The 10,591-nt window shown below is 28.8% G+C and overlaps 1 protein-coding gene across 1 annotated transcript; it reads right to left on the bottom strand.

Moving 5' to 3' along the window:
- Positions 1-2,207: 2,207 nt before the first annotated feature.
- On the bottom strand, positions 2,208-9,543 carry LOC106687585 (uncharacterized). The gene is made up of 9 exons (XM_014431559.2): positions 9,478-9,543; positions 8,413-8,469; positions 8,190-8,301; positions 7,772-7,806; positions 7,659-7,697; positions 7,079-7,199; positions 4,462-4,544; positions 2,456-2,486; positions 2,208-2,366 (listed from the first exon to the last, which is right to left on the bottom strand). The coding sequence occupies exons 1-9, from the start codon at positions 9,529-9,531 to the stop codon at positions 2,323-2,325; spliced, it is 576 nt and encodes a 191-aa protein (XP_014287045.1). The 5' UTR covers positions 9,532-9,543; the 3' UTR covers positions 2,208-2,322.
- Positions 9,544-10,591: the final 1,048 nt, after the last annotated feature.

Genomic DNA, 10,591 nt, shown 5'->3' with positions numbered 1-10,591 from the left:
ATTAAAAATAAATTATACATTGAAGAAAATTGTCAGAGGAACCAGATCTTTTCCTCCTGATTTCTCAATTGAGAATTAAAAATCTTCAGCAGTAGAAAACAAATTAAAATTGAAAAAATATAACAAAAACATGTTGGATAATAAATATGAGCAATTTTCAATAATAAAAAACAAGAAAATTATTGAAATTAAAAAAAAAAAATAACCAAGATTTAATGAGTAATTTTATCCGATCGGTTTCAATTTCACAGATGATATTGATGTCAAAGTGTGATTCTTAGCCCTTCAGAATTCAGTGCACCCCTTAAATTACAAATATTAGAAAAATGGCAGGCCAAGTGGGATGAAAGCTCTCCTAGAAAACTAAAAGAAATAAAACGATCAGTAAAACCATGGTCAACATCCTACCACAACAGCCGTAGGGAGGAAGTTGCTCTAACCCGCTTGAGAATAGGTCATACTCTCCTCACGCACTCTCACCTGATCAGAAAACTGCCACCTTCAACGTCCAAATATTGTCAGTTCATTCTTACGATTAGACATATTTTTGAAGAATGTACTCACTATTTGCCAATAATAAACAGGATAGGACTGACCCCAAATTTATCAGAAGCTCTCACAGATGAGGAAGCTAAAATTACATTAGTATTTGAATTTTTAAAAGCACATCGCCTTCTTTATAAATTATAACTCCTCTTTGATTTTTTTTTTATTTATTTATTTTTTATATTTTTTATTTATTTTTTATTTATTTTTTTTATTTATTTTTTTATTTTTACTTTTATCATGCCATAGGTGTTGATGACCAGAGGGTTTTATCCCTTTAAGCAACAATCAACAACAAAAACAAAATTCATTTTTTATCGTATACAAGTTACTCTGTGGCAAACTGTCAATATATCGATTGTAGATCACTTGCTGTTGTAAGTCCTTTGTTTGGCACTATTTTTTGTGACAAGTTCAAAGCTTGTGTTCTTTATTCTCCCCATAGTTTGTGCATTTTATGTTATATATACCATAACAAATAAAACAGTAAAAATATTAAAAACATTTTACTGGTGCCCACCCCTTCAACAATTGAAATATTATCGTGCTGAAAATCTGATCAGAAAAAAGACATAAAATAATATTCCTTAATGTTTTAATAATAAAGTGAAAGAATTTAAATGATGTAATAATTATAATTTTCAATTTTGTAACTGCAACAAGATAGGCTATCCTAGTTTCAGGCATAAAAACAATGATTGGCTAGATGGTCACTGTTGCAGGTGCTGTACCAACTTTTCTATATCTTCTATCTCAGTGGTGAGAGAGGCCTAAACCTAAGGCTAAGGCCTTTTATAGCCTTTCTTTCATCTATTAGATCCCAAACAAACTATTTGAAAAATTGTAATTTACGTAGTTAGTTCTGGTACAACATATGTACCATTAATCTATAAAGACTTAAATCAGTCAAATTAATAGACTGCTCTGAGCAGTTAGAGCTACAGTTCTGTAGAGATTACTTTAAAAAGTTACAAAATATTATATTAAATTTTATTTTAAATAAATCAAAAGCTAATAAATAAGAGATATTTTTGCTAATCTATAATAGCTTCAGATGTTGACTGTCTTCAAGGAAACAACTTGCCATACTTAAGGGTGTATGAATTGAAACGTGGAATATAATGACTTTAACTAGGAAAGAGTCCTACAGCCCTCTGATTTTTGGAACTGTTCAAGTTCTTACTTGACTGCATTTTCTTCTGCATAAGGCCATTCCTAAATGTGTTTATTATTTTTCTTAATTAAAACAGAAGAGAAAAAAACAAATACAGAGACAACAACTTTAAAATGTAAAGAGATAAATTCACAAAAAACACAACAAAAGTAACCAACTAACCAAGTGAACTTAGAAATGGTAAGAAAAGTTAGTGCAGTGTTTCTTATATACACCACGGGCAAGGCTTATGGTCACACTTCATTTTTACAAAAACTCAAAGGCTAATAAGGTTCTCGATTACAACTGTTTTTCCAATCAAGTCCATTTGTCCAGTGGGCTGGACAAAATGCACTCTCCGTTTTAAAGTGTGACTCTAACCAGATTTTTTTTTATGGTTAAACTTCCAATAATATCTATAAAGAAAGATAGTTTATGAGAAGTAGGGAACATGTGGATTAAAGAGATAGATGATCATAAAATATTCCAGAGATTATGGTTTATTTTTATTAAAATATACACATCACTGTATAATCATAAATATCACTTAAATGACTTCATTTTTAAGTTCTTAGTGTTTTTTTTTTGTGCCAAGTAATAGCTTTCAAACACTCATTTGTCTTTTAACATTTCATGAGTATCTCTCTAGCTTTGTTACACCCTTCATCTGTTAAAAATAAGATTTCACATTTTCATTATAAAATTAAATAAATAAGTATAATAACAAAGTAGGGCAATATAATGAACAATATTCACCTCCAGTCTTCCAATTTTCTGATGGGCAATACTATTTTAACAAAAAATCAAAATGTAAATTAAACAATAATAGCAAATATCACTATTACAGAAAGTATTGAAACATACCTTAACTAATTGGTATAAACTTCACCTTTTTAAAACAATGAAACCAAATGCAACACTGAGCTATATTTATAAGTTACTTATTTAATTTATATTCAATTAAACATTAACATTATGAAAAAAAAGTTTCTATTAAAAATATTTTTTTTCTTCATTTTTTTATTAATTTTAAAGGTAACAAGTTATAGTACTCTAATATACTTTAATAAAGAATGGATCATCCTACAACAAACTCTTACTGCTGACATGATCCACAACTGAAATATCTACATCACTTACTTTCCCTGGTTCACAATTTACTGTAAATCACTATAGTAATAAAGAACCTTTCCTTCGTAACCACAATTGCAACCACTTATTATCCTAACAAATCCATACTCAATAATTAATTCAGTACTCTTCTTAACTCATTATGAAACCATTTCCCCCTATATGCTTCTTAATTGAGATTTAAATCAAAATATTTGATCTTTTAGCTGTATGACATACATTGTAAATTTTATAACCTTCTGAACCTTGTTAGGCCAGATTGGTTATGCTCGCATGCTGATTACCCTTTTCTTTAAAAAAAAAAAAACCCTTGTGATACCATCACAGTAAATTCTTTTTTATTTATTATAAATTGTATGATTTTTGATTTCCTAATTTTTTATCGATATTTCACTATCAAAGGGCAACACTTACTAATTGAGGAAGTGTTGTTTTGTTTTTTTAAAGTTAAACAAGTTTATGGCAGCTCTCCAACTAAAGTACCAACAATAACAAGTAAACAAGCTCTAACTTTTCTTGTCTTTGGTTTAGACATATGTCTATGGGTTTGGAAAACCACAATTGTTCTCTCAATATTAAGGGTAATAATATTATACATCAGTTGTTTACATAAGTACATCTTAATCCATTGTTTTAGAATATTATAAATAAAAATATCTTTAGTTGGAGGAGAATTACTAGTTTTATTTTCTCTAATCGTTTATCCTTTTTGTTTCATTCTATCAGTTTAGCAAAAAATATTCAGCAGTAGGTGTTAAAAAATTCTAACCCTCCTCTAAAAACCTTGGTACCAATTTAGCTGAAGAGTGATTAAGAAGTTGATGAAGCTGATTTGGTAAAATATTGCTTCATGAGTTGAAACAATTATATCTGGTATAAAAAAGAAACCTCTTTCTCCAAATTCATCAATCAGTTTTTATTTATGGTTGTTTTTAATTATTATTATTATCTTATGAATAATTGCTTAAATGTTTTTCTTTATACCTGATTTAATACATTTTTATTATTTTTTTTTGTTTTTATTCATCAAAAACCCCAAGTGTAACCTTATTTTGGTAAAATACCCTTAGAGTTACAATTTCGTATTTTCATGGAAAATAAAAGTTTTTCATAATGTTTTTCCGTTTTCTATTGATCAGGATATTTTAAGGTATTACCAATATATATATGTTGTTTCCCTCTGTAAATGGCATGTTGCCAAGAAAAGAGTTATTGATATTGAAAAGGGAGCCACTGTTTAGAAATCTAAACATACCACATGGATTCAAAAAGAACTAGTAAAGTTGTCTTATTAAAAATTGTCTAGGCAAAGAAAATGTTGTATGCATGATATTACTTTGTTTTGATATTGAATGTGAAATATTTTTGCAAAAATGTTCTATAGTTTAATTATACTTTTCAAATAAAATCTTCTTTCCAGTTAGAAAAAGAAGTTTTTGGTACTCATAACAAATTATCTGAGATTCAATCAAGTTACTGTTAAGCTGAACTGACTAAAGAATGGTTGTCCTTCATCATAAAAGAGTTGCTTAGAAGCAAATTAATATGATTTGTTTTCCGGTTACATGTGAGTTACAGAGATATGATATTAAGTAAATCCTAATCCAAAATAATTTTGTATATTTGCTCACCAAATACATTTTCACTCCAAAACATTGAGAGAACTGGTAAGAGCCACTCTTGCATTTGGCATCAGGCTTAACCTCTGAAACAACTGTAAAAATAGAAACAACAATTAAAAATATAATTGAATTATTTCATAAGAAAGCATTATAAACCATGTCTGTTCACAGATAAAGATTGGTCTAAAATGTACCAAAAAAACTGGGCCCTCACTGTCTGGTGAATGTATAATTAAAGTTCTTAATTTTAAAAGCCATAAATTTTAAGCAATACTGTTTGGTTATAATGTTATTTATTGGTTAGTTACAAAAAGTTATACTATTTTAAAATCTATTTATAATATAATTCATGGTTAAAATAGAGAAGATTACTAGAAATCTATTATAAATATTTTATGCAGTAGAATGTTGTTGAATAATATTTGTTTCCTATATAAGCTTGCATGATGATAATTAGATGAAAACTAAGCCAAATGCTTATTACTTTTCTTACTAATTTATTTATCAAACAGCAATGCTATGTAAATATTATAGCAATATTTTACTACTTTGATTTTTAAAATAAAATAAAAAAATGTTAACTGTTGCCATAAACAGAGCAAAGACATTGGGAATTGAACAATTAAATGAGAATATTGTGCAAATTATTTTTTTAAAGATGATTAATATTAATAGCATGGAGAAAATATTATTATTTTGTGGATAAAAGAAAATATCTGTTTTATATGTATGAATGTAAGTCTGATTTAAGAATTATTTATGATTTATAAATAATTCTTTTTAAATATAGTGTTATTAGGTATCTTAAATAGCATATTCATAATGCATTATATTGATAAATAACATTGATTTAATCATCTCTGTGTGAAATGAATATTTTGTAATTTCAAGTTATAAATTTAAATATTTGAATATTAGGGTGATTTTTGATAAGAGGCCGGAACAATACAGTCTAGATAAAACGGAAGCTGATTGCTGTGCACTTGCAGTAAGTGATATACACCAGCAATAAGAACTTGTAAAACTTGTAGGTGGATTACGTTTTTAAAGACTTCAAATCTAATTAATAATTATTTTTAAACATAACCAGACAGGGAAGTGATAATTGAATCCAGTTAGTTGTTTCTGAGAACTCTCACAGACTTCTATCAATATGGGCAGAGAAAAAGTTGTTTTAATTTAAATATTTAGGGAAAACGGTTTTTTCCTAATTATTAAAACCACTAAAGGTCGAATATAATAATTTAGAAAATAGAAATAAACAGTGAAATGTTTAATTTGTGATCATGGTGAAGTTAAAGCAATAACGCGTAAACAAAACTATTTAAAGCTAATTCAAGTGAAATTGTGTTGTTGAAAATGATTATAAAAAATCATCATGAAGAAGTCATCTATCTCAACAAGCAGTGAACATCATTTGAAATACTAACAATCAAATATTTTATGACATTTATTAAAATTTTATATTGCAGATTTAATTTTTAATATATGTTTATATTTTATCATTTAAATTTAAATCCCACCAGATCACCTTTACTCTCCGTCACAAACCTCTACCCTCCTGTCCTACAGTATCCTTTCTAAATACTCCACTAACGACTGTTGAACAGATTCGATACATAGGATTCCATCTTGACAAGAGACTTACTTGGAATCCACACACAAGACTGAAACGACAAGAAACTGCTCGTAGATTCCGATTGCTACAACATTTACTTTACAAATGCTCTAAACTTCCCATTCACTACAAAAAATTAGTATACACTACGATAATCAGACCAATTTGGACATATGGAATTGAGCTCTGGAGCTCTACCAAACCATCAAATTCCTCCCACATCCAATCCTTACAATCCAAAATCCTACGTAAATCCTTGATGCTCCTTATTACATTACAATAAACTCATTCACAAAGACCTTAACATCACATTCGTTGCAGAATTGGCCCAAAACAGATATGCGTCTTTTCATTCCAAACTCCTTAACCATTCTAACCCATTAATTCTTAATCTTTCATCCTTAACAATCCTTGATAATCCTCCAAGGCATCTGAAAAGAAGATGGCCATGGGACCTTCTAATTTAAATTAATGTTTGAAGTACCACTGATGGGTGGTTCCTTCCCAAGATTTTCAAGTGTATATGAAACATACAACATATTTACTTATTGTATTATTTTGTAATATTGTAAATTACATTAAATAAATAATAAAAAAAAATCATTAAAATTTAAAGTTTTTTTTGTTTATATAAGAAATTACATTAGATAAATGACGTTTTCTCCTATATTTCAAATATTCCCGGAATGAATTAGTAATTAAGTTGAACTATTAACTTGTAATTTATTTGTCATTGCATAAATTATTTACGAAATAATAAAAACTTGCAGCAAGATGTAGTTAGTATATCATTAATTTAAAATAATATCAACATTGAAAATAAATATTGCCTAAAGGCCAAAATAAAAAAAAAAATAAAAAACATAGCAATATAATTATAATATATCAGTATTATAATAATTGTGGATTTCTATCTTCCTGAAGCTGATGTAAGTGGAAGTCAGTTTCTAAAATTCTTAAATTTAAGATTTTATAAAAATATTTCAAAATGATAAATTTATGAATTACCACTTTTTTCTAAACAGGATTCGACAGCTTTGGCTATGGGTTCTTTCCAATGAGGGAAATTTCCAGTTGAAGCATCATACTCAGCAATTAAAGCAGTTTCATTTAACTTCATATCGGTTGTCTGAAACAATTTTGAAATATTAAAAATAATTAAACATATTTGTAAGTTCAAGAATGAAGATTAGAACATTGGAGTGATGTATATAATTTTAGAGATGAGGAGTTTGTTCAATTTAATATAACACTGGCAACTGGGTTATGTAGGTGGAGATGTTAATGAAGGTACTAGGAGGTTTATTATTCAAAATGAGTCTATTCAAAGTGAAAAAACTAGTCGGTGACACATGACCCTCATGAAACTAATGTAGAGTTAACAGAATTATGAGCCAGTAATCAGTTAGTGAGAATAATCAGTTAATTCCAGAAAGTTTCAAATCTCATGTGAATTAAAAAATATTTCTAAATTCCAGAGAATAAGGAATATGTATAGCTAGTTAATACATCATCCTTTTTTTTAAAAGAAGGTTATCATATTTTTTTTAACCAATTTATTAGATTATCTATAGCATTGATTACTTACTAATAAGCGGGTACCATTAAAAAAACATTCTGCATGGCACTGAAATAAAAAATATAAAGTACATTAATTCATAAAATTACTATATAATCATAAATTCAATAAATAACACTTACTTCAAACAATTCCAATCGTTCTTCATCCGTAGTGGCTATATTGGAAATAAAAATATTTATAAATAATTACAAATTGTAAGTACATGTTAAAATTAATACTGATATTAATTTTAAGCAACTCTATAATACTATATACTACTATGGGTATTATAGAGTTGCTTAAAATTAATACTGATATTTGAACTTTTGGAAAATTATTAACAGAATTTTTTTTCTCAGGAATTAAGGTTTTGTCTACTGAGTATGGGACAGGTAGTAAAGAAGTATAATGACTCTGAAAGAATAAAGAAATCCATTTCCATTGCAATAATTACAACTATGATTTAAATTATTTTAAATTAAGTTTTTTTAATTTTTATTGATGAATGATTGACTTCCCAATTTTTCTGGGATATTTATATTTATTATTTGTACTCACAACTGGTGATTTTGTAATCACCAAACACTATTTTATCACACATTGTTTCAACTGCTTTTTCTCCTTCATTCAACTCTTCCAATTCAGGTGTGTTGCAACATGTTCCTAATACCTGATCACAAGTAATATGTGAAATATAAGAATGCAGAAATATTAAGAAAAATATACTAATAAAGTTTGTGTGTTATATTTCTCATGCTTATTGTAAAACATTTTAACTTACCTGCAAGTTGCTTGTATCCTTGCATCCAGCTTGTTCTTCAACACCATTGGACTCATTCTGTAAAATATGAACAGTACAAAAATTTTAATTCATCTAATTATCTTATGAAACTCTAATAACATTTAGAAACACTATTAAACAATTAACATAAAACATCATTGAGAAGTAAATACATCATTAATTTAAAGTGGCCGAGGATTTTAGATATCACTGGTCTACCTAGTGAGAAACTTCTTTAGGTTAAATATATTTTACAAAATTGGTTTATTGGATATCAGGTTGGGATTCTAATGGAGAAAACTGCCAAAACATTGTAATTACTTAATGAAATTGTAATTCTAATCAATAAATCATTTTTGGAAGATATAGTTCATCTTAATAATTATGAAATATCCTGACAACCACCTATAATAAATGAAATTATGAATATGATTAATGATGAATGAAATGAAGTATGAAATATGTTAATCTTCCCAACTCTTTTGGACTAAAAATTTTTACTTAAATGTTGTGAATATTGATACTTTGCATCAACAATTTTTTTAATTCAGACAATATTATATCAGTAAAGTCCTAATCTGTTAAGTTCAGAGGTATAGGTATTGGTTTTAAATTTAGCATCTCCTTGAATATGATGTTTTACCGTAACAGTTTCTCAAATTTCTAAATTTTTCAAGTTTTCAAATTATTGGCAAGGTGACACTCTCCCTACCCCTCCAATTTAAAAATAATTATAAATAAAAAATAAATTTCTTTGCAATGAACTGGACAAATATTATACAAATACAATATTATGAGAGCTAATGACCATTTACACATTTGTGCTCTGATAGTTATAAGCAATTTTGAGTATAATAACCACATTGAATAATGTTTAGCCATAATTTTTATAGCTTAAAGTCAGTTCTATAATCATGAATTTCCCAATTTTTCGGGTTTTTAAATTAATGAGGGGAATGATACTCCCCCTCTTTTGAAAGGAAGCTCCTGTTTATAACAGTGGTTACCTGAGTTCTTCACTGTGATATTACTAACAAAAACTTGTTTATTAAATCTCAGACTTACCAATAGGTTTACAAAGACTGCATAGAGTACAAGAAGAACTCTGTGATTCTGCATGCTAGAATGATCTGATGCGACTGTACAGACAGAACAAATCTATGACCTGATATACAACTTCACTGAGGTCATCTTTTGTCTCCTGTATTATATTGACAGGATATTGTTTAGTCCTTTAAAAGTTATATAAAGTGAGTAATTGTCTGCCTTCCGATTTATCATTTCTATTGAATGCTGTTTTGTGAATTGTGTAATATGGTCAGGTTCTAATTAGGACAATTCAAGATTTATTAGTATAATCATTACAAAATCAACATTGTGTCCAATTGTTATATCTTAAAAGATAAAAGAAGTTAAATGGAGAAAAAGAAATAAAGTAAATAGAAAAAAGATATATGAAAATCAAAAGTTTCACCCAAATTTTAAAGTAATGGTGCAAAATGTTACTCAATATACCATCCCTATATTCTTTAGGAAAATGTGTGTCAGACCAGTATAAGAACATAAGATTAATTACAGAATGGACTTATGACTGAATTATGTATGAACACCATTTTGTTGGATTAAGATGTATAGTTCCAAAGTCAAGTTTCCCACCCACTGGAGTGGTCTATGGTCAGTATGTATCTTGAACCTTCTGCCGAACACATATGGTTTAAAGTGATCGACGGCCCACACTATTCCCAAGAGTTCTCGCTCCATCGCGCTGTATCTACTTTCCGTCTCCGTAAGGCGCCTGCTGGCATACGCCACTGGGCGCTCTCTCCCCCATCACCCTCCTGAGACGACAGCACCGCTCCTAGGGCATACTCACTCGCATCTGTGGTAATCATGAATTGCCGATTAAAATCTGGAAAACCTAGTACCAGCTCTTGCTGCAACCTCTCCATGCACCGTCTGATATTGTCCTCCACCATCGGGGTGACGATCATCTTCCTGCCTTTCTTGAGTATGTTGTTGAGTGGAACGAGATACTCCGCCATTTCTGGAACAAATCTCCTGTAATAATTTAGAGTCCCCAACAACCTACGAATTCCTTTTATGTCACTAGGTACTGCCATTTTCTGGATTGCTGAAACTTTATCCGGGTCTGGTTTAACTCCCTCCTTAGAAATTGTGT

Source organism: Halyomorpha halys, unplaced genomic scaffold (assembly GCF_000696795.3).
Source record: "Halyomorpha halys isolate HHAL.00 unplaced genomic scaffold, Hhal_1.1 Scaffold985.1, whole genome shotgun sequence".
Taxonomy (NCBI): domain Eukaryota; kingdom Metazoa; phylum Arthropoda; class Insecta; order Hemiptera; family Pentatomidae; genus Halyomorpha; species Halyomorpha halys.
Note: the sequence above shows the minus strand (reverse complement) of the source record. Positions and strands in the feature narration are given on the sequence as shown.

Excerpts from the sequence above, each read along its gene's own strand:
- LOC106687585 (XM_014431559.2), bottom strand. The coding sequence starts at position 9,531 with ATGCAGAATCACAGAGTTCTTCTTGTACTCTATGCAGTCTTTGTAAAC. Across the intron at positions 8,470-9,477 it reads CAGTCTTTGTAAACCTATTG|AATGAGTCCAATGGTGTTGA; the intron begins GTAAGTCTGAGA and ends CATATTTTACAG. Across the intron at positions 2,487-4,461 it reads TTGGAGTGAAAATGTATTTG|TATTGCCCATCAGAAAATTG; the intron begins GTGAGCAAATAT and ends TTGTTAAAATAG.